The sequence below is a fragment of the Apium graveolens genome, chromosome 2, assembly GCF_009905375.1.
Source record: "Apium graveolens cultivar Ventura chromosome 2, ASM990537v1, whole genome shotgun sequence".
Lineage (NCBI taxonomy): Eukaryota > Viridiplantae > Streptophyta > Magnoliopsida > Apiales > Apiaceae > Apium > Apium graveolens.
This window is the reverse complement of record NC_133648.1, coordinates 125,780,914-125,804,762: the sequence shown is the minus strand read 5'-3', so window position 1 is coordinate 125,804,762 and position 23,849 is coordinate 125,780,914. Positions and strand designations below refer to the sequence as shown.

The 23,849-nt window shown below is 35.3% G+C and overlaps 2 protein-coding genes across 9 annotated transcripts; both read right to left on the bottom strand.

Annotated features, from left to right (window-relative positions):
• Positions 1-915: 915 nt before the first annotated feature.
• Positions 916-22,408, bottom strand: LOC141707824 (uncharacterized). 8 transcript variants are annotated; one of them, XM_074511202.1, is made up of 12 exons: positions 22,126-22,408; positions 17,700-17,841; positions 17,459-17,617; positions 17,161-17,373; positions 16,971-17,062; positions 16,078-16,206; positions 15,894-15,989; positions 15,648-15,787; positions 15,229-15,486; positions 1,506-1,849; positions 1,267-1,437; positions 916-974 (listed from the first exon to the last, which is right to left on the bottom strand). In XM_074511202.1, exons 2-6 carry the CDS (start codon positions 17,835-17,837, stop codon positions 16,203-16,205), a joined length of 606 nt encoding a protein of 201 aa, XP_074367303.1. In that variant the 5' UTR covers positions 17,838-17,841; positions 22,126-22,408; the 3' UTR covers positions 916-974; positions 1,267-1,437; positions 1,506-1,849; positions 15,229-15,486; positions 15,648-15,787; positions 15,894-15,989; positions 16,078-16,202. The 8 variants fall into 8 exon arrangements, with proteins under 8 accessions (XP_074367303.1, XP_074367301.1, XP_074367302.1 ...); XM_074511200.1 differs by having other exon boundaries at positions 15,648-15,989; XM_074511201.1 differs by having other exon boundaries at positions 15,229-15,437; positions 15,648-15,989.
• On the bottom strand, positions 18,851-21,373 carry LOC141692994 (uncharacterized). Its single transcript, XM_074497976.1, has 7 exons — positions 21,034-21,373; positions 20,686-20,886; positions 20,408-20,544; positions 20,246-20,317; positions 19,913-20,149; positions 19,237-19,798; positions 18,851-19,107 (listed from the first exon to the last, which is right to left on the bottom strand). Exons 1-7 carry the CDS (start codon positions 21,371-21,373, stop codon positions 18,851-18,853), a joined length of 1,806 nt encoding a protein of 601 aa, XP_074354077.1.
• Positions 22,409-23,849: the final 1,441 nt, after the last annotated feature.

Genomic DNA, 23,849 nt, shown 5'->3' with positions numbered 1-23,849 from the left:
TCAAGATGAACAAGTGTGTGAATTGCTTTAAGCTGATACAGACAGATATATATTCAAACACAAATGTAAAGAACACAATAAACCTTTAAAAACTTTTCTGGTGGATTTGTTGTTCCACCAGAGATGGTATTTCAGAAATTCTGTGATCTAAGAATTTGATCACAGCTGCATCCTAGTACAAACTAGATAATTTTTCTCTCAAGATTTTTCTAAACAGCTCTGGAAAAATTCTTATCTAATTACTAGCTACTACTTGGTTTATATATTACCAAGTTTACAAGTGAAGACAAGGATATAATAAAATAATAAAGTAAGATCTCCACTTGTTTCTTCTCCAGTTCACTCCAGTACTTTGTTGACTTAATGTCTCTTTATACTAGAGTAGAACGGCTGCTTTTTTTGATGTTCCTGAAATTAGGCTGCCACATTTCAGTTATCTCTGTTCACCCACGTGCCTCTATTTGTAGGTACAACTACCACTTATCAACGGTTAATCAACAGAACATCCGTTGAAGCTTTCATCCGTTGATGCACTCATCCGTTGAAGGATGTTATCCGTTGAAGCTTTAGAGACATCCGTTGAAGCTTAGCTTCTCATCCGTTGAAGGTCTTTAAGTCATCCGTTGATACCACTTCATTTATACAAAATTACAAGGCATGAAATATTTACAATTGGCCTTCCTATCTGCATATCTTCTAGTAGTCAACATGACTCATAGTTTCTCTCAACTTCTAAGAATTACATCTTAAATACAGAGACTGAAATATGCTACAACACTAGACTTATTTCTAAGTAAAGCTACACCATCAACGGATAGCCAAAGTGGTCTTATCCGTTGAGGCTACAGACACTTAATTTCTACTTAAGTGTTTTGTTAAACATATCATCAAACTAATGCACATATATTCCTAACAACTGTTAAACATCGTCGCACTGTATTTCTTCCCAGAGAGATCGAAACATACTCATTGCCCTATAAACAAAACATATTTCACATTAAAGTAATACAACACTGGTCCACCTGCATTTAGGCTTTTTAAAAGTAAAGTGTAGATTTCAAATAATTATTAACGTCTCGACCAGAGCTTTCATATTCTTGAAATTTATGAGATTAGTCACCGGTGCTGGATCCATAAAATAAATACTCTATGTTTCTGTATTAATGGCGACCAAGATCCAATGTTTTATATATGTATTATTGTAGTTAGAAGCAATTAAATAAAAAATAAATAATATTATATGTATATATAACAAATGTAACTTACGAAATATTATAAGGCACAAAAAGTAGGTGGTCTTTGTCAATATGTTGCAGCAAACACGTAGCCAAAGATGAATTAGAGTTATCTACCAAGTGAGACACAATATGAGGCGATACAAAAGAGAACTTGGCTGCCATGTCGGGATTTTTTGAGAGAAAGACCTCACACAAGTACCTTCAAGTAAGGAAAAACATAATTAGAACTTGGTTGTCAAGACATGAAATTTGTTGACATACTATTACCTGATATAAAAGGCCAGGCTCGAGGCGCTTAACCACTGAGCATCCAAAACCTCCAAAATATTCTCCTTATTTATATGTTCAATCCACGGATCTGCATTCTAGTAAGGTCCCATATAAACTTGTACATCAGTAACACGATTGAACATGATAGCAAGACGGACAAACTCCAAAACTCCATCATGACCAACATCATGTATGAGAGAGGATAACCAAGTTGTCTCGAAGATATATAACCAATCGACTCGCTTGTTTTCTCCTTATTTTTAACTACATGCTTCTTATTTTCTTTATCCTCAAGTTTCTTTTGTCCCATAGGATGTTTAGCTTTTTCATTGTTCACGGTTCTTGGAGTTGGCAAAGAAATAGGAAAGAAAATAATAATCATGTTAGATATATTTGATAATGTCATGGCTAATATGTTTTATGTTTAGATTTCAGATCTTATTTGAACAGAACAAATCAGTACTTAACTGATCAGTACTTATACTGGACGTCAGAACTTAAGGGATATCAGTACTTATGTTATCAGGAGATAAGCATCAGGAGATAGATATCAGAACTTAAGTGCTGAAGGACGATCAGATAAGGACAGTAGCTGATTAAAGTTAAGAAGATCAAGATAAACATAAGAAGAGATATGCATGAAGAAGGAATTCCGTGAAGAATGGAATACTTGGAATAGAAGATATCTGATTGATATATTTTAGGAAGCAGAATTATATTCCATATCAATTAGCGATTATCTTGTAACTGTGTAGTATATAAACACAGACATAGGGTTTACACTATAAGTGTTATCATTATCGAGAATATTATTTACTGTAACCCTAGCAGCTCTCGTGATATTTTGTTCATCACTGAGAGATAACAGTTCCAGATTGTAACAGAGTTTATTGTTTCAATAAAGTTTGTTTTCTGTTACATAAGTTCTTGAAGTTTGATTTGATTGTAATAAACACTGTATTCACCCCCTCTACAGTGAAAGTGTGACCTAACAAGTGGTATCAGAGCCTTCTGTTAACACACATACAGTTAAAGATCCAAACACAATCATGTCTGACACAGAAACTCCAACTAAGCCTACCAAAACTGAGGAATCATCAAAGACATCAACTCAGAGTCGATATGAGACTATCAGAGTTCCCATATTGAGACCATCTGAATATCCCATATGGAAGGTAAGGATGACCATGTTTCTGGAAGCAACAGATCCAGAATACCTTGATAGAATCAAGGAAGGGCCTCACAAACCTACCAAGCTCGCTGTTGTAGTTGCAGGTGAAGCAGCAAAGACCGTACCAAAGGAAAAGAGTGATTACACTGCTGAAGATATAGCATCTATTGCTAAGGATGCCAAGGTACGACACTTATTGCATAGTGCCATTGATAATGTAATGTCAAACAGGGTAATCAACTGCAAGACTGCTAAGGAGATATGGGATGCACTGGAGACAAGGTGTCAAGGAACTGAAACAGTTAAGAAGAACAGGAAGACAATACTCACTCAAGAGTATGAACACTTTGACTCTAGGACTAATGAGTCATTGACTGATGTATATGATAGATTTGTCAAACTCTTGAATGACTTGTCATTAGTAAATAAGGAGTATGATCTTGAAGATACAAACCTTAAATTCCTGTTAGCTCTTCCTGAATGTTGGAATTTGAAGGCAACAACAATAAGAGACAACTACAATCTTGATGAAACAACTCTTGATGAAATCTATGGAATGCTCAAGACTCATGAACTTGAGATGGAACAAAGAAGCAAGAGGAAAGGAGGAAAGTCAAGAACAGTTGCTCTCAAGGCTGAAGAGGAATCCCCCAAACCACCTTCCTCAAAGAAAGACAAGGGTAAAGCTCTTATCATAAAGTCTGATACTGAGTCATCAAGTTCTGAGAGTGATGATGACTCAGATTCTGAAAGCTTGCCTGAAACTGATGCTGATGAGGAGATGATGAAGCTGTGTGCTCTTATGGTGAAAGGAATCACAAAGATTGCATACAGGAAGTTCAGGAAGGGAAAGAAGTTTTCCAGAAAAGGCATAAGTTCTGATAAGAAGAATTTCAGAAGATCTGAAGGAAGAGGAGGAAAGTTTGACAGAGGAGATTACGCTAATGTTAAATGTTATAATTGTGGTGAGAAAGGCCACATATCTCCTGATTGCAAGAAGACCAAGAGTGACAAAGGCAAAGCTCTTGTCACAAAGCAGAAAAGCTGGACAGACACCTCAGACTCTGAAAGTGAGGAGAACTATGCATTGATGGCAAATGCTGATAAATCAAGTTCTGAGAGCAGTTCTGAAGCTGCTGAAACAAAGGTACCTCAGACTACTTATGCTTTTCATACTGATGATATTAATGAGTTGAGAAGATATCTTAAAACCATGTTTGTTAATTATAGAGATCAAACTTTAACATGTGAAAGATTAACTTCTGAAAATCTTGCTTTTAGGAAAAGAAATGATTTCTTAGAAAAAGAGTTAGTCATGTTCCATCAAACTCAGCAGGATAGAGATGATGCTTTTTATGTTAGGGATGAAGTGCTAAAAATGAATGAATCTCTAAAAACTGAGTTGGAAAAGGAGAGAGAGATTATCAGAACTTGGACTAACTCTGGCAAAACAACTCAAAATTTGCTAAGCAGTGGAAACTGGAAAGAGGGCTTAGGTTATGGAGAAAATAAAAATGAAAAAGGAACTGTAGAAATTAAGCCTGTTGATAAGCAAAAGCTGAAGTTAAAACCTGTTAAGTTTGTAACTGAAAAATCTGAAAATGAGAAATCAGAAGTTAAAAAGGAATTAGCTTCTGACAAACTAAAACAAGAAAAGACAGCTGAAGTTAACATATGCTTAATGACAAAGAAGCAGCTTAAGCATAAGCTGAAAGATGTTAAGAATGCAAACAAGGTAAAATCACCTAGGAAAAACAGGAATGGAAAGGAAGGTGTGAATAAAAGCAATAACTATAAATCTGTTCCTGATGCTCCTAGGAAAGCGTGTCATAACTGTGGAAGTTCTAACCATCTGGCTTCTTTTTGCAGGAAGAATAAGAATATTAACTCCTTATCTACAAAATCAGGAGTTAAGAGTCAGTCTGTTAGATACAAACCACAAGATCCTTGTTTTCATTGTGGTAGTTTATGGCATTCCATTTATACTTGTAAGGAATATCATAGTTTGTACTATGATTATTATCAAATAAAACCTTCTTTAAAGAAAGTTTCTGTTGTTCCTTCTAGTGTAAGTTCTGATTCAAAGTCTGGTAGTATAAGTTCTGATAAGAAAACTGTTAACATAAAATCTGATGCTAAATCCGCTGCAAATGTTAACAAACCTAAAAAGGCCAAAGGATCCAAGCAAGTCTGGGTCCTTAAAACTAATAATTAGTGGTCTTTTTGATTGCAGGGCAACAGGAAAAATATTTTAGTTCTGGACAGTGGATGTTCAGGACATATGACTGGAAATAAGGCCCTGCTATCAGACTTTGTGGAGAAAGCTGACCCAAGTGTTTCTTATGGAGATGGCAACATTGGAAAAACTTTGGGATATGGCAATATCAATCTTGGGAATGTCATCATTAAAGATGTAGCTCTGGTCTCAGGACTTAAACACAACTTACTGAGTATAAGTCAAATATGTGACAGAGGTTATCATGTTGATTTCTTTGCAGAACATTGTGAAATAGTTAGTAAATCTAAAGAAAAAATTGTTCTGAAGGGATTCAGGCGTGGTAACATTTATGAAGCTAAGCTTTCAACAAGTTCTGATGGTTCTGCAATCTATTTAGTAAGTAGAGCCTCAACTGAAGAAAGCTGGAATTGGCACAAGAAACTCTCTCATTTAAACTTCAACAAGATAAATGAACTGATCAAGAAAGATCTTGTGAGAGGACTGCCAAAATCAGTGTTTGTTCCTGATGGTCTTTGTGACTCATGTCAGAAGGCTAAACAAAGAAAATCTTCGTTCAAGAGCAAGACTGAATCATCAATTCTTGAGCCTTATTATCTGCTTCATGTTGATCTATTTGGTCCAGTGAATGTCATGTCTATTGCAAAGAAGAAATATGCGTTGGTCATAGTAGATGAGTTCACCAGATACACATGGGTGTATTTCTTGCACACAAAAAGTGAAACTGCATCTATCCTGATTGATCATGTCAAACATCTGGATAAATTGATCAAAGATTCTGTGAAAATTTTGAGGAGTGATAATGGCACTGAATTCAAGAATCTGATAATGGAAGAGTTCTGCAAAAATCATGGAATAAAGCAGGAATTTTCTGCTCCTGGAACTCCACAGCAAAATAGAGTTGTTGAAAGGAAGAATAGAACTCTCATTGAAGCTGCACGAACAATGCTTGAAGAAGCAAAGCTTCCAACCTATTTCTGGGCTGAAGCTGTGCAGACTGCTTGTTTTACTCAAAATGCAACACTCATTAACAAGCATGGAAAAACACCATATGAGATGGTGAAGAACAAGAAGCCAAATCTCAAATACTTTCATGTATTTGGATGTAAGTGTTTTGTTCTCAAGACTCATCCTGAACAGCTATCCAAGTTTGATCTAAAAGCTGATGAGGGAATCTTTGTTGGATATCCACTTTCTACAAAAGCCTTCAGAGTCTATAATTTGAGAACAAAAGTGGTCATGGAATCTATCAATGTCTCTTTTGATGACAAGAAGATCACTGGACTTGAAGATTGCATTGATCATGATCAGCTGAGATTTGAAAATGAAGATTCATATTCTGATACCTCAAGTCCTGACAGTCTAAGTCCTGATACTGTAAATTCTGATGGATTAAACTCTGATGTTATTGAAACTTTGGTGACTACGTCAAAGGAAGATGCACCAATGCAGGGGGAGCATACTCAAGATATTATCACATCTCAAGAAGCATCAGAACATACATCAGGCTCTTCAAATTCTGATTCGTCAAGTTCTGATAAGCCAAGTACTGACAGTACTGAAAATCTAAATGCTGAAGGATCCAACTCAGAGAGCATAGTTTCAGGGGGAGCATCAGAAAATGAAACCGAAGACAGCATGAATCATGGGGGAGCATCCAGTTCTAGAGAAAATCTTCCATCTGCAAGGAAGTGGACAAAATCACATACACCTGATTTGATAATTGGAAATCCTGAGGCAGGTGTCAGAACTAGAACAGGTACTTCGAATGAATGTCTTTAAAATTCTTTTCTCTCTCAGTCTGAGCCAAAGAAAGTGGAAGAAGCTCTTCAAGATGCTGATTGGGTGCAAGCAATGCAGGAAGAGTTGAATGAATTTGAAAGAAACAAAGTCTGGACCTTAGTGCCAAGACCTAAGAATAGATCGGTTGTTGGTACAAAGTGGGTATTCAGAAACAAAACTGACAGTGATGGCATAATTGTAAGGAACAAGGCAAGGCTGGTTGCAAAAGGATATTCTCAACAGGAGGGAATTGACTATGATGATACATTTGCGCCAGTTGCTAGGTTAGAAGCCATAAGGATATTCATGGCTTATGCTGCTCACAAAAAGTTTACTGTCTTTCAAATGGATGTGAAAAGTGCTTTTCTCAATGGAGAATTGGAAGAGGAAGTATATGTTGAACAACCTCCAGGCTTTGTAGATTCCAAACATCCAGATTATGTCTACAGGCTTGATAAAGCACTTTATGGACTTAAGCAAGCTCCTAGAGCATGGTATGAGACTTTAGCTCAGTTTCTTCTGGAAAGTGGATTCAACAGAGGAACTATTGACAAAACACTGTTCTATCTCAACCATGGCAAGGATTTACTTTTGATCCAGATTTATGTTGATGATATTATTTTTGGGTCTCCAAATGACAAACTTTGCAAAAAGTTTGCCAAACTAATGCAGTCAAGATATCAGATGAGTATGATGGGAGAACTTAGTTATTTTCTGGGCCTTCAAGTCAAGCAGAGTGAAGAAGGAACTTTTATTTGTCAATCTAAGTACACCAGAAACTTGCTGAAGAAATTTGGAATGCAAGACTGTTCAAGTGCATCCACTCCCATGGCCACTGCAACAAAACTGGATAAGGATACTGGTAATTCAGTAGATATTACTGATTACAGAGGTATGATTGGCTCACTTCTCTATCTAACTGCTAGTAGACCAGATATCATGTTTGCTACCTGTCTTTGTGCAAGATTTCAAGCAGATCCAAGAGAACCTCACTTAACAGCTGTAAAAAGAATCTTTAAGTATCTTAAAGGAATAGCTGATCTAGGATTATGGTATCCTAGAGAATCAGATTTTAAATTAATAGGTTACTCAGATGCAGATTTTGCAGGTTGCAAAATTGACAGGAAAAGCACAAGTGGTAGCTGCCAATTTCTTGGAGGCAGGTTGGTTTCTTGGTATAGCAAGAAACAAAAGTCAATTTCCACATCAACTGCAGAAGCAGAGTATATTGCTGCAGGAAGCTGCTGTGCACAGATTCTTTGGATGAAGAATCAGTTACTGGATTATGGGTTAACATATTTCAAAATCCCTATATACTGTGATAATCAAAGTGTTATTGCTATGACAGGTAATCCAGTTCAACACTCTATGACAAAGCACATCAGCATCAGGTACCATTTCATCAGGGAACATGTGGATGAAGGTACAGTGGAATTGCATTTTGTTCCCACAGATCAACAAGTAGCAGATATCTTCACAAAACCACTGTGTGAAGCTACCTTTACAAAATTGGTAAATGAACTTGGAATGATTTCAGGTTCTTTCTCTAAATCTGCTTAAACTTGTTCTATGTTATCAGACTTTATGATCAGTATTTACAGAATTAATCGCTTTGTATATTCTGTGCATTAATTGATAAATGTTTTTAAGTACTGACTGTTGTCTGATACATATCTCTTAACTCTCATAAGTGATATATCTGTTTAAGTAATCATTCTATCCTATGAGGATAATTGTGCTAGATACTGACCTACTAGTCTTCAATAAACAAATGATCCCATGAAAGAAGTAATTATTTCTGTGGAAATCTTATGACACAAGCAAATTCTGATACTTGAGCTTAGTTTAGTTTACTTTATTCATCTTACTACTAAGTCCCAAATTAGAATAATGCTACTCATCTGTTTAAGTTCTGATTCTAGTAAAACTGCTGAATGTACTAAGTGCTGATAAACCTCACTTATCAAAAGAAGAAGAACAAGAATCAAAGAATAATATCAGGTACTCCTTTGAGATCTAGAGTAAAAATGTGAATGGGACGACCCAAGTGCATAGCTGGTATTAAGTAAATATGCATTAGAAAAGCAAAATATTTTTTCTTGGTGACTGTTCACACTCTATGATTACTGGAGAAATACTCTGATAATAGCATAAATTCTGATAAGCAGTCGTGACTCACTTACACTGAGAAGCCACTGTAAAAGAGAATTTCAAAGATGCATAAAAAAAAAATTGAGGTGGACTCATGCATGAACTCATTTATCATTAGGTTTCAGGATAATGACAGCTCTTTAGCAAAATTTTAATTATGACTTATTTCTAAGATGTACTGAAGTAGATCAGACTTTACTTTTTATTAGTTATTTAGCTTAATGCACACACACATCACTCCATATGAATGATGAAATTTCTGTGGTGGTCTATGTTATTTTAGATAAACAGTCATTGTGTCATTTTTGCACAAATTCTGAGGACACATTCTAGTTATATGGTCTGATGATTAAGTCCTGAAGACTATACCTCAGAACTTGTATGAAAACTTACTAAGATAGATATTCCTTGTTCGAGTTAAGACATTATGTTCTGATGACTGTTAAGTTCTGGTATAGGTCTAAGTTCTGATTTCTCAGTCTAATCCTTTACTTGGCTTATCTTTGAATGAAATTTAATAACAGTCTCAGTTTGTACTCGCATATGTTGAAGTGGAAGATTAATAGTCACTATGATTAGGATTAATGGTTTTGTACTTGAACAGTCCACTGTTTCTTGTGTCTTGTGCGGTCTAGACCATGATTCCTCTTTCCAATGACTGTTATTCTTTTTCAAAGTCTAGGGAGACGAGGTAGAATTAATTCTACCTGTCAGCATTAAATATCTTTGCGTCTCTTGGCATTCTCTTGCCTATATACACAGCCACTTCACATTAGTCTTCTCATCACACTTGTATCACAAATTCAGTCTTGTTTTTCATTTACTATCACAAATGGCTGAATTTGGCTGGTTCTACAATTACGGTGATGAGACTGTGCATGTCTTTTTGAATGGAATTCCAACTCCCTACCCTATCACCAACATCCCTCACAATCTCTGGATTCAATTTCCAGAGGTTATCAAACGTGATCTGGTGGCCATTCGAAGAGACCTTTACCTTCGTCGTATCCGTCAGCAAGAGCGAATCATACGACTCGCCATCTTGTTCGTCGAAGATAGGAAGAGGAAGATGACTTAATCTCGTCTTCTTCCTGTTCTTCTTCATCCTCAGCGTTGTCAGGCTTCTTAGCTAGGATTAAACTGTTGACGTTAGGATTAGAAGCTTAGGGAAAATCTTGTATTGATGTAATTTCTATTTCATATATGTATTGATTTGATATATTAATGAAAACTGTTTTACTTCAAGATTTTGTCTCTGAGTTATTTTATCTTGTGTTGTTAAATCCTGCTTGATATTCTGATGACCATTTAAATTTTGTCTTTATTTAAGTTCTGATTCTTTGTCAGCACTTATTCATCGAAATTATCTCGGTCATTTTTAACATGATTCATTTTCAGAATATTAATGTTGCAGTGAAAAATAATTCAATCAGTGCTAACGGTTTAAATTTTGAATTAAAACTGTGTCTCTTGATAAATGAAATGGTTTTTCCTTGAAACAAGGCAACTGGGTAAGTAATCATTCCTGTTTTCTCGAGCCCAGTAACTATCCGTTATTACTGCATGTCTGACAGGTGTTCAACGGTAACATTTTTTTCAGAGTATAAGAACAACAGAGAGAAGATTTCTTTAATCTTTTATTTTCTTTATACTTTATCTCTCTTCTTACTTTTACTCTCTTTCTCATTCTTTCTCACGTTGGTTTTTCATACAGACATTATCTCAAACACCTAACAGGCATACTTGAATTTCAATATTTTTTCACATGGCACCAAAGGATTTAATCATTGATGGAGCAAAGTTTGTTCCAAACAACTATGCTGCAATTCTTGATCATGCTGAAGCTCCATCTGAATTGCATTTTGTGCAAGATCTTCTTGCACATAGTGAGGTTGGGTACGCCTTAACTCAGCCTGAATTATTTTCAAGTCAACAAGTTCTGCGGTTCTGGAGGACTGGAGTTTTTGATGATGGTGGTAAACGAGGAACTCCCAGTATTATCTTCCAAGTGGGTGATTCATCCTATGTAGTCACTCCTGGTACAGTACGAAGAGCATTACATCTTCCAGAAGATTGTACCTTCTCTATACCAGAGGAATCAGAACTTCGGGGGTTAATGACTGATTTGGGATATGAAAAGAGTCTGACGAAACTTGGACAGTTGAAACGGGCTAATATCAGAAGAGAATGGAGTTTCTTCTTCGATTGCATCACCAAGGCTTTTGGCAACAAGTGTTCAAATTTTGATGCCATCCCAATTCTGAGTCAGCACATCGGGTATGCTATTATCCATCAAACTCATTTTGATTTTGCAACTGGAATAATTGGTTTTATTGGGGATAGGATGACAGAGGATCGAGATGTTGTTTATTTTGCTAGATTCTGTCAACTTATTTATACGTATTGTACTGCTGAACCCCAGTTAGTCAGCACTCAAACCCCACCTTTTAAGGTTGCAAAAAGGTACTTTAACGACCTGATAAATGCTGACACAAAGAAATCAATGGTGAGACAATTACAGATTCCTCAGTCTGTGAAACAGATTCTAGTAAATGCTGATCCTGCTACTTACAAATCTGTTTACTCAAATGTTCAACCAACTCACCATAAACAAAATCCATCAACCTCAGTCCCTACCTCTCATTCTACTCAACCTACCCTCAGAACTTATCTCAAATCCTATCTCTCCACTTCACAGACTGCTCAACCTTCTTCTTCAGCACCTACTGTGAAGCCTACATCCTCTAAGCCAAAGAGAACAAAGACTGTTCCTCAAACACCTCAAAAGAGGAGAAGCATTACTTTGAGAGATGAATCAGATTCTGAGGATCAGATTCCCTCTTCAGAACCTGTGGTAAATGAAGCTGAGAAGGCAACTTCTCAGAAGGATTCTGCAATTGGGGGTTCTAGGCTTCTCAAGAGGCTTAGACGTATGACGGTTCCTGAAACTCCCAAGGAATCCAAATCAACAAGGAAGTACAAGAAACAGAGGGCACAAAGGCCAGTTTCAGATGATAAGGAGGAAGCAGCTAAGGAAGGGGATCAGGAATCTCTGATCTCACAAGACAAGGAATTTGCTCGAGTCACTTCTTCTCCATCAACTCCATCTCAGGAACCTGTATCTGACAAGGCTAATTCACCTTCTATGTCTCTTGTTGATCCAGGCACAAGTGCTGAAATTGATATTCAGAACCTGGTTGTGCCTGAAATACTTTTCTTAGAAGCTCCAACATCAAATAATCCTTCCACAACACCTGCTACTGATGCTGTTCAAACTCCTGAGTTATCACTAACACCTTCTCTGCATCAAGATGCTGATGATCAGATTTTAGGTGAACATCAGGATATGGCTGTTGATCAGAACTTAGTATCAGATCAGCAATTAGAGGATGTTGAAGCCTCCATTGCTACTCACACAGTTGTCTTATCAGAAGATACTGATTCTCTAAGTTCTGATGCTGCAAATGTTGGAGATACTGGTGAGGCTGCTACAACTGTAGATGCTGATGAAGCAGGTCCTTCAGGACATACTCCTCCACTGACTCTTCCTAAGTCTGAACTGGTAAAGGAGTTTGTTATCAGGGATGCACCAGTACCTTGGAGTGAAACTCCTGCAGGTCAGGAGTGGACTAAGGAATGGAACTCAGTTTCATGTGTTCCAAATGCTTTACATCTTGCTGAGCACTTGACTAAAGTTGATGAAATGTTACATTCTGATGATTTTAAAACCCAGCTTAGAGTCACTGCATTGAGTACTAAACATCTACAAGGTCTTCATTCCAACACTCATGCAGAGCTACACAAGATTCAGGAGAACTTTATCAAACAGGAACAAGTTTGGAAAATTGATAAGAAAAAGTTCTTCCAACCTACCATTGACAGGGTTGCTTATATTGAGAAAACTCAAGAGAAGCAACAAGCTCAGATTGATCAAATTCTGACAAATCAAGCTTCTCAGCAATCGCAACTTACTGAAATCCAGACCTCAGTGGAACTACTTATCTCTCTTTTATTACCTGCTGATGCCAAAAAGGGGGAGAAGGTAATTAAGTCCAAATGCAAAACCAACAAGTCACTGCAAGGAAAGGATGATGGAAAAGATGACCAAGGAAACTCTGGAATGGGTAGTGGTCATAGTCAAGGTAGAAGGTTTACATCAAGACAAGCTAGTCACAGAACAAGTTCTGATACTGGGAAAAGAATAAGTTATGCTGCTGGTAAAAGGATAAGTTCTGATGAACTTCTAGATCTTGATGAGGAAATGTCAAGACAGTTATTTCTTCAAGAAAATCCAGGGATGGACTTGGAAAGTTTAAAGGAAGAAGAAGCCAGACTTAAATCAGAGAAAGTCACATCTAACTCTGAAGCTTCTGGTAAAAAGTTACTTCCAAAACCTAAAGGCATTGTGATCAAAGAAAGGATACATACTGAAGAAACTTTGGCTAGATCAAAACTACAGATAGATCCAAGATCCAAGGGTAAAGAAAAGGTTGGTGAACCTATTAAGCCTTATGTACCTCCTGAGGAAGAAGAAATTACTGATGGAAAAGATGATCTTGCTCTGACTTCAAGAAAAGTTCTTAAAACAACCTCTGACATGGCTCAAGTTATTCAGAGTCAAGAAATTGTAAGTTCTGATATTCAGAAGAAGCAAGTAACCTCTGACAGTGCTCAAGTTAACTTGATATCAGAAAATAAATCTAAAACACTCCTACCAGGATTCACTAAAGCAAAACAGACTCAATCTTTGAAGACTACTCCAAGTGGTTTTGAAGCAAGAGTAGTTACTGGAAAGGAAGCTAGAGATAAAACTGGATTGGGAAGTGCTGATGAAAAAAGAGTACACAACACTACCGATGATCCAACTTCCTTGAGTGAACCAGGTATTGGAGCAACTCCTGAAAGATTGAATCAATTGGAATCTGTACAAATGGTTTACCATACCTACTTGAAGGAACACATCTTGTTGTATTTCATGACAGATGGTAGGGTTTATCATATAAGACAAAATGCCATTCCATTGAAGTATTTTGAAGAATTGGAGCATGTATTATTCTTACTTCAAGTGGATGACAGATTGACAGGGACTGCTGCAAATTATTTGAAAGAACAGATTCAGAGACAGAAAAGACTTTATTCTGTTAAGTCTGACAGCATATATGTTCCAAAGTACAGAAATCACAATGGTGATATTGTTGATATGAAGCCTAATACTGCACAGATCAGAACATATCTTGGTATTAAGGGGCTTGAATTCAATCTAGAGTCTAACAAAGCTTATGTTATAAGACTAGATCGGGAGTTGAGAAAAGCAAAGATTAATGATCTCAGAGCTGCAATATTTCAAACTGGTGAAGATACTGCAGAGCTTAAAGATGTCAAACAGAGAATGATTGATGAACTCAGATATGCTGAGAAATGTTTGTTGAAGAATTATCTCAGAACAACTTCTGACATCAGAGAGATCAGAAAATGATGAAGCCAAGTCAAAGATCTACAACTACTTAAATTCTGATGTGTATATAGACCAAAGTTGTTAACAGAAGTTGAATTGGTAAAAGCTTTATGGACTGTAAGTTGTAGTTATCTTGTCTATTTCTCATGCATTTGTACTTAATGTTTTTGACATCATCAAATATCTGTTAAACTTGTATATTTTGCTAATTTACAAGTTGGGGGAGATTGTTAGATATATTTGATAATGTCATGGCTAATATGTTTTATGTTTAGATTTCAGATCTTATTTGAACAGAACAAATCAGTACTTAACTGATCAGTACTTATACTGGACGTCAGAACTTAAGGGATATCAGTACTTATGTTATCAGGAGATAAGCATCAGGAGATAGATATCAGAACTTAAGTGCTGAAGGACGATCAGATAAGGACAGTAGCTGATTAAAGTTAAGAAGATCAAGATAAACATAAGAAGAGATATGCATGAAGAAGGAATTCCGTGAAGAATGGAATACTTGGAATAGAAGATATCTGATTGATATATTTTAGAAAGCAGAATTATATTCCATATCAATTAGCGATTATCTTGTAACTGTGTAGTATATAAACACAGACATAGGGTTTACACTATAAGTGTTATCATTATCGAGAATATTATTTACTGTAACCCTAGCAGCTCTCGTGATATTTTGTTCATCACTGAGAGATAACAGTTCCAGATTGTAACAGAGTTTATTGTTTCAATAAAGTTTGTTTTCTGTTACATAAGTTCTTGAAGTTTGATTTGATTGTAATAAACACTATATTCACCCCCTCTACAGTGAAAGTGTGACCTAACAAATCATACCAGGAATTAATAACTAATGTGGATGCCAAACATATAAAACACATGACATTAAATGAATTTAGATAATTTATTTAACCTCAAGTTTCACGAAAACCAGTTTGCGTGGCCATGCAAGAAAATATCCTGGCGCTTCCCCGACAAGGTTGGCGTCATCACAAGGTCTAGGCAGCTAAGTATTGCACTCAGACTTTTCTGCCACCTCGAACTGAATCCTGACATATCCTTCTTCAAGTGGAATACCGTGAAGGATTCTATCATTGAGGTCATTGTGCAAAATTCCTCTCCCTACATATTTACGACCAGGATCCACATACAAATAGCAAACAGTTTTCCCCTATATTTTTAAATATTGTGAATGACAATATTTAGTTAATAAAATAGTATTTTTTTATATAATAATAATCTCATGTTACCATTTTCCCTATATAGCAAGACATGACAAGATAACTCAAATCATATATGAATATAAGTCCTAAAGATAAAATAAATGAATACCTGTAGAAGGTCTTCACTTAAAAGAATATCATCGTCGTCATATTGACCAGAATCTATATTATCCAATTCAAAATTATCCATTTGGATGGAACCTCCGGATTGTGCCATCGAATTACAGCCCTTCTTTTTCAGCTCATTAACTTCATTAATCAAGTAAGAAACATCATTTTTCAATTTTGATAGCTCTCTTTCAGTTGATGCTATTTTTAGTGATGTCTTAGTTACACCCCAGCCTAAAGCTCTCACCCGTCCGGCATATTCCAATGATATTGCACGAGCAAGCAAGTCATCGGTCTGGATATTAGTAAGCTCGTGTTCTGGAAAATTCTCTGATATGGCGACCTAATTAAAAAAGAAACAATTTCAAACACTATTTTAAAGTATATTGCAAGTTATCGATGAATTAGTAAAGTGGAAATTTAACAATTACCGCATCCTGAAGTACTTGCAATGTAGCAAGATCACGGACTTGGCCATCTGCATCACGCCTGGCATACTCCCAGGCATCTAGTCGAGTCACAACAGAATTCTTTACACCAGAATTAATTTTACTCTTCATCTGCAAATAAAAAAGATCTCAGAAGTTAGATGATTCAACAGACTTTCGTAAATACAGTCATGAACTAAATTTTCTTTAAAAAACAGTTTAAATAATATAGTTATGCTCAATGTGATATGTAATTCTAGTTCATCCCAAACTCATTTGTGTTCTTAATTTTTCCAGCAAGTGTATCTGTAGTTGCCATCATCCGCTTATAGACCATCATTTTCTGAAATGCAGTTTGCTTAAGAAAGTAAAATAATCAAGTAAAATTAATAAAGGTAAGAAGCAAAGAGAAAGAAAGAAAAAAATTGGAAGGAATGATTGAATTTTTTTTATTTTTGACACTCTTAGTCTGTCATCTTTAGTGAGAGAATTTTTGGACAAAAAAGGGGAGGTTAAAGTTTGCAGAAGTACTCTGCCGAACATAATATACTCTGCCCTCAAGTAGTGGATATAACAACTTTTTAACAGGGTACTTAAAACTTCAAATTTACTCTCTTTAAATACAATTACAACAAAACTTCTTCAATTATCAATACACAGGATAATATACCAAAATTAGTAGCTAGTAATATTAAAGTACTCACAGAGAAGTTCTGGTGCCTTTATACACCAAAATTAAATAATTACCCGGTCTCATATACACTAATTACTAAAAAATGAACTCATGTGTGACACTATATCAACTTTTTATGACATGTATGTGCTCAAACTACATTATCTAAAAACTTACTAAAATAATTAGAAAATAAAATTGCTTCATGAATTATTGAACTTACAATTTCTCTCTAATGCGCGCGTAGCCAACACACGCCTTCTTATATCGCGCCTCCATTCCTTTTGCTTTGTCTTTATTTTTTTCACTTATTTCCTACACGTAAACTGGTTAGTAAAATGCAATATGAATTGAAGTACTAGTTTTTAAAATTAACTATCTACTAAAAATTGGACTTTGGAGAAAAAGTGTACCATGAATTCTTCTTTACTTGAGTTCTCCACAAACTCTTTCCAGTGAGGCGCGACGCTAGATAAGTTTACATACAAAGAGGGTGGAACTACAGAGTATTTACCATTTCTATCTTTAGCAAGACTTCTTAATCTAGTTCGAAACTGTCGATGAAGTTCACCAGCACGACGAATTATTTTTCCCTTGTGTTCATCTTCAACCCCTTGGAATGTTTCCTATACAATTGTTTTACAAAATTAAATTATCAGTATTATTAGCACCAAAAAGGTCAGTTATACTACTAATGAGACAACAATATACCTTAATTTCATCCCACAAAGTTTGTTTCACATTCTGCCATTCCTTTTTGCGCCAATCATCACATACGATTGGGATATTCCTTCTTGCATAAGCGCCAATAAAATGTGCTAAGGTCATTGACTCTTTGTCTATCGGTTGTCCTATCTCATTCCAATTTACCTAAAACATGTTAAGTTAAACAAGTATAAGAAATTGCCACTGATCTATATATTATTAATCATTATTATTCATTTTTAATTACCTTCTGCATTATGCCTTTAGTCCTAGCTTTCTTGACCTTTAGCATATTGACTATACCTCTCCTTGTACGTGTCTTTTCACTGATTGTTGGGTCCTTGCTGCCATCCGTGCCACTTATACCACGGGATTCAGAAGTCATATTCCTAAACAAAAAACACCACAAAGTTCAGTACCAAATCCTGAACAAGAAGCACAATATCATTTAATACAAGATCAAAAAAAATTATTAACAAAAACAAATAATATGGCTACTACAAAAAATTTAATAATCTTTTAATAAATAAAAAAAGTAATGAACATGGCAAATAAGATACATTAATTGAGGCAAAATTTAATGGGCAGCAGACGATATGTTTAAGCTTGGCAAGGTCTGAAACAAATTTGTAGGAATATAATGCACGATATGATAGATAAAACAAAGAATACATATATTTCTTAGATTTATTTTTCCTTTTGCATTTTTTGTTAGGCTTTTTTCTTTCGTGCCCATGCACATTAATAAATTTCGGATTCACGTATTCACCCTCATCATGATCATTTCTTGAGTAAAAGCATTCATAATCATCATCTTCATCCATGTTCATCGAAAAATTAACTCCATCAAACGGATCATCTATATTATCAATTTCTTCGTCTACACCATCCCTGACTTGATAAGTGTTATTCAACTTGTTTGACAAGACAACAATGGACCACTTTTTATTAACTGGATCAGTAACATAAAACATTTGATGAGCCTGTGTTGTCATTATGCAAGAATCATCTTTGTACCCAATCTTGGCAAGATCAACTCGTATGAATCCTGACTCTTCAACATGCACACCACCGACATTGTTAACCCAATCACAATCAAACACCGGCACCCTAAATCCAACATAATCAAGCTCCCAAATATTTGCAATTCTTCCAAAATACGTTGTATCAGCCAAAACTGGATCTTTGTTAGTACTTGATGATTGGTGTAGTGCAGTCGTAGTAATTGCAATGCATTGTACTCGCTGCATCATGTTCTCTCGTGTAAAAAGTGTATCCATTTATAAGATAACATTTGTAAGAATACACAAATGAATCTGGACCTCTTGACAACCATTTAACTCTATCTGACATTGATTCATTATTTTGAATTAACTCATGTGTGACATAATTCTTGAACTAGTCAATAAATGTACGATTATGCTCCAATTCTATCCAGTTAGCACCTCTTCCTGGATGTTCTGCAATGATAGTTTGCTTATGCAAATCTACAAAAGGAACAACATCAACGGTATTATGTAGAACACAAAGATGCACCTTATACCATTGTGCACGATTGATCTCAACTTGTTGACCTCCTGTTACACCTTCACCATCAGTCCTACCACTGTGACGATCACTTGGAAGACCAATTACATCCACGTTTGGGATAAATTCTGACCAAAACGCTATTGCTTCTTCTATTAAATAGCGCTATGCGATGCAACCCTCTGGTCGAGATCTATTCTTCACATATTCTTTCAAAATTTTCAAATATCGTTCGACTGGGTACATCCATCTCATACGAGCAGGACCACACATCCTAGTCTCATAAATCAGATGCACGGTCAGATGAATCATAATGTCAAAGAATGACGTTGGAAAATACATCTCAACCTCACAAAGTGTCTCAATGATTTGTCGTTGTAGGTACAACAACCTTCTTGGATCAATAACTTTGCTACTTATTGATTTGAAAAACCAACACAACTTTGTAATTGTTATTCGTACCTTTTCAGGAAAGATAGAGCGTATAGCTATTGGGAGCAAATTCTCCACGATGACATGACAATCATGTGATTTCAAACCCTTTAACTTCATATCACTCATGGAAACCAGATTTTTGATGTTGGATGAGTATCCTTCTGGCACTGTAACAGAATGAAGTGTTTGTAATAATACTCTCTTCTCATCTTTAGATAGAGTATGGGAAGCAGGAGGTAAATAAGGTTTTTTACCTGGTTTCTCTACGGGGCCTAATTCGTTTCTTGTTCCCATCTCCATCATATCCATCCTTGCATTGAGACCATCTTTAGTTTTACCCGGCACGCCAAGTAAGGTACCAATAAGGCTGTCAAAAACATTTTTCTGCACATGCATGAGATCGATAAAATGTCTCACATAGAGGTCCTTCTAGTAACTCAGTTCAAAGAAGATTGAACACTTTTTCCAACCCCTAGTAGGAACATCCTTTGTAAATGCCTTACCAAACTGTATGTTCAGATTTTCAATCTTTTTAAAAATGTCATCACCTGATAGTAGAGGAGGAGCATGTCGTTCTTCAACTTCCTCGTTAAATGCCAAAGGCATATTTCTGTAGCGGTGGTTTGGTGCCAACCATCGCCTATGGCCCATATAAACACACTTCTTACAATGTTTCAATCTAATATGATCAGTCTCCTTACCACATAAAGGACATGCATAATAGCCTTTCACACTCTATCCAAAAAGATTACTATAAGCTGGAAAATCACTTATTATTCCGAATAACATAGCCTTTAAAATAAAAGAATCCTTTCTATAGCCATCATATACTTCAATTCCCTCTTCCCACAGTAGCTTCAAATCCTCAATTAGAGGTGCCAGGTATACGTCAATGTCATTACCCTGTTGTATGGGACCAGATATCAAAATAGACATCATCATATATTTTCGCTTCATACAAAGCCACGGTGCCAAGTTTTAGATCATCAAAACCACAGGCCATGTACTATGAGAACTGCTTTGAAGACGGTGAGGGTTTATTCCATCTGTTAAAAGTGCTAAGTGAAGATTCCGTGGTTCCTTCCCGAAATCTTTATGTGTATCATCAAATATCTTCCACTGAGGTGAATCTGCAGGATGTCTCAACATCCCGTCATTAATTCTTCCATCATGATGCCATGTCAACTTTTTAGAATCTTCCGCACTAGCATAGAGTCGCCTAAGTCTGGGTAATAATAGAAAGTACTACATGACCTTGGCCGGAGAATTACCATTTTTGTAGCATTTTAATGAGTATTTGGGACATTCATCCAACTCTGCATACTCCTTTCGATATAGAATACAATCATTGGGGAACACATGAATCCTGTCATGTACTAATCCAATGGATTTGAGCATTTGTTTAGCCTCGTACGTTCTACGAGGGAGGACATTACCATCTGGCAAAAGTTCACTAACAGCTGTGAGCATCTCTGTGAAGAATACATCGGAAACTTGATGTCCAACTTTTAAGTTATACAGAGTCAACACAGCCGATAATTTGGAAAACTTGGTACACCCGGGCCACAATGATAGAGCAGCATCATCTTTTAACTTCTAATGCATATCAGGATGATCACGTAACTCTTTATTGAACATAGTAGGGATATCATTTTTATCACCGGAAGTGCTACCCTCGGCGCCTCCAAAAATATTAGTATCCATTATATCTTCAAATTGATAGTGTGAATTTATATTAGTTGAGCTACGTTCTCCTTTTTTTTCACCATGGTATGTCCAACATGTATAAGTTTTATCAATTTCATCACACAGTAAATGTTCCTTCAATATGTCGATACCTTCAACTGTTATAACATTCAAACAATTGCGACACGGGCACAAGATGAATCTACTATCTTTTGCATTTTTAGCTGCATATTCACAAAAATCTATCACACCCTTCTTATACTGTGCTGACATCCTGTCTGCCCTTACCCAATTACGATCCATAAAAATGTGACCTGGGGTGCAAGAAATTATTCTTTCTAAGTTGTAATCATATAAATTGGAGGTCAAATGCCATACTTTTAGATATAAAATCACTTCTATAAACGGGTGGGATGCATTTAATGAAAATATATATCTTTCTAAGTTAAAATTATATTTAAACATCTCTCAATTATTAATTTTGATAAACATTCACGATCTTATTTATAATTTTCAAATTATATTCTTATATTTTAAAATTACAGTTTTTAAATATTTAATTATTAGTTAATAAATTTTAATTATTATAATTGTTTAGAGATCAATTAATAAATTTTAGTGAATACTGCAAATTGAACGACTTGCTCAAGAAAACCAATACATACATACAATTATTTGTAATGTTTTTAAATACACAAACTTGGATTAATATTTATAAATTTTAATTACATTGTTTCAGCAGAATATTAGAGGTCCAAAAAGTATATATTTGTTTTAGGATGAAAACTAGAAAAGAAGCACAGTATATATTTGTTTTAGGATGAAAACTAGAAAAGAAGCACGCATAGGCAGATCCTAAGAAACACAAATAGTAATTGCTATACATGAGTAGTTCTTCAAGTAAATTTCATATCATCTATTCATTAATTTTTTTGCATACACACAAATAGTTTTAGCATCATTAACCATTATTTTACTTATACCCCATAACACAGAATTATAATAGAAATTAGTGACAAAAGTACCTAATTTGTATTCGGAGAACCCAAGAAGCAGTATAAGTTTGAAACCCATAAAGTAGATGATTGAATCACGGAGACCCAGCAGTACCTAAGAGAGACCCGACCGTTCCTTGATTCAGAGGAAGTAAAGACCCGAGATTCCACGGAGCAAACTTGTTACCCACTTGATGAATCTCACTGAGAAGAAGCTAAACCCAACGGAGTACCCAGTTTATATCGATTACCCAGTTTGTCGGAGGGGATTGGAAGGGGTGTTTACTAATTTGGGGGGAAACTGAAAAATAAACTAAACTATTCTATAATGGGCCGGGTCACAAACTGTATGTATTAAAAGTAAATAAATAAAAAAACGTAAATTACTTAAAAAACATTAACTAACATAATGTTTACTAAATAGCTATATAAACATATCCCTAGATAGTGTTTATTCAATAAAACGCTATATAACTACTTTCTTTATTATTTTTTTATTTTTTAAAATTTTTCCTATATAACTTACATAACATTTTTATTTAAAAACGCTATGCAAGTATATACTTCCATAGCACATGCCAAAAACGTTATCTAAGGAGGTGTATCGTAAACTCAATTTTGTAGTAGTGTATATTACTTTGATTTTCTTGATGTCATTATATCGATCAATAAATCCCTAATAACTGAAATATTAATAAACGAGCTTGAGTTCGGCTATTTTTAAATGAATTTTAGCCGTTCTTAATTTAAATGAGTTTAAAATTTTGATCGAACTCAACTCGTTTAATAAATATGTCTAGTCGAATTTACTCGCGAGCTAAACGAGTCCGGTTAAAAACGAGTAGAGTGAAGTTTGCTTACTAGCTCAAAAAATTTAAAAATTAAATTCTAATGAAATTAAATCAAAGTATTTTTTAAAATAATTTATATGTAAATTTCAAACGAGTTCAAGAAGCTTGAGTTTAAATCGAGTTTTTGATTTCGTGCTGCTTTAATGGTGTTGGGTACATATTCGGATCGGCTCATATACAAGCTCAAGCCCAACAAGTTCAGTTACTCTGTGTATGTTTGTAAGTCAAAAAATTAAAATATGTATTTTTTAATATATAAATATTTTTTTATACATATTTCTCGAATTTTAAATATACTTTTAAAAAATACAATATTCTAAATTATATTTTGTATAAAATCTATTGTGTATTACATGCAAATAGAATTCTTAACCACGAAAGCAGAATTTATAATTATGTCTGCTAAGTCAAAACCTGTAATTCAAATTGTGTTAGGTTACATACCATTAAAATAAAAAGTAATTATAATATTTTGTTCAAATTATTCCGGAAGAGTAGTGAAAATAGGGGGGAAACAAAGAGACTAAAAGGTAGCCTGGGGGGTAATTGTGCAGATAAGAAAGCTGGGTTAATTTGACAAAAAGGACATAAAAAAATCCCTATCAAAATCAAGTCTTTGTTTCCCATGCGCATGTCCAATTGTTGTTTTTGGCAATCGTTAGCTTTCAACTTTGTCTGCTATAAGTAATGGCATAACACATGCAACCACCGGTCAATCAGTATGCTTGTAACATATTTATCATACATCCACAAAACAAACATCAAGGACCTCATTTATTGCTGTTTAGCTTCACAATAATGAGCATCCATAAAAGAGCACTCTCGACTGTTAAAAGAGAGTGTTCTGGTCGCTGTGTATATATGGCTATATGCTATTAGCCCTCCAAATAATCATGGAGTGTG

Coding starts and splice junctions, on each gene's coding strand:
- LOC141707824 (XM_074511199.1), bottom strand. CDS start 17,837: ATGACTTCTGAATCCCGTGGTATAAGTGGCACGGATGGCAGCAAGGAC. Junction 17,618..17,699: donor CTAAAGGCATAATGCAGAAG/GTAATTAAAAAT, acceptor AACATGTTTTAG/GTAAATTGGAATGAGATAGG. Junction 17,374..17,458: donor CTTTGTGGGATGAAATTAAG/GTATATTGTTGT, acceptor ACAATTGTATAG/GAAACATTCCAAGGGGTTGA.
- LOC141692994 (XM_074497976.1), bottom strand. CDS start 21,373: ATGTCAGCACAGTATAAGAAGGGTGTGATAGATTTTTGTGAATATGCA. Junction 20,150..20,245: donor TGTGGGAAGAGGGAATTGAA/GTATATGATGGC, acceptor CTTTTTGGATAG/AGTGTGAAAGGCTATTATGC. Junction 19,799..19,912: donor TGAACATACAGTTTGGTAAG/GCATTTACAAAG, acceptor ATGCATGTGCAG/AAAAATGTTTTTGACAGCCT.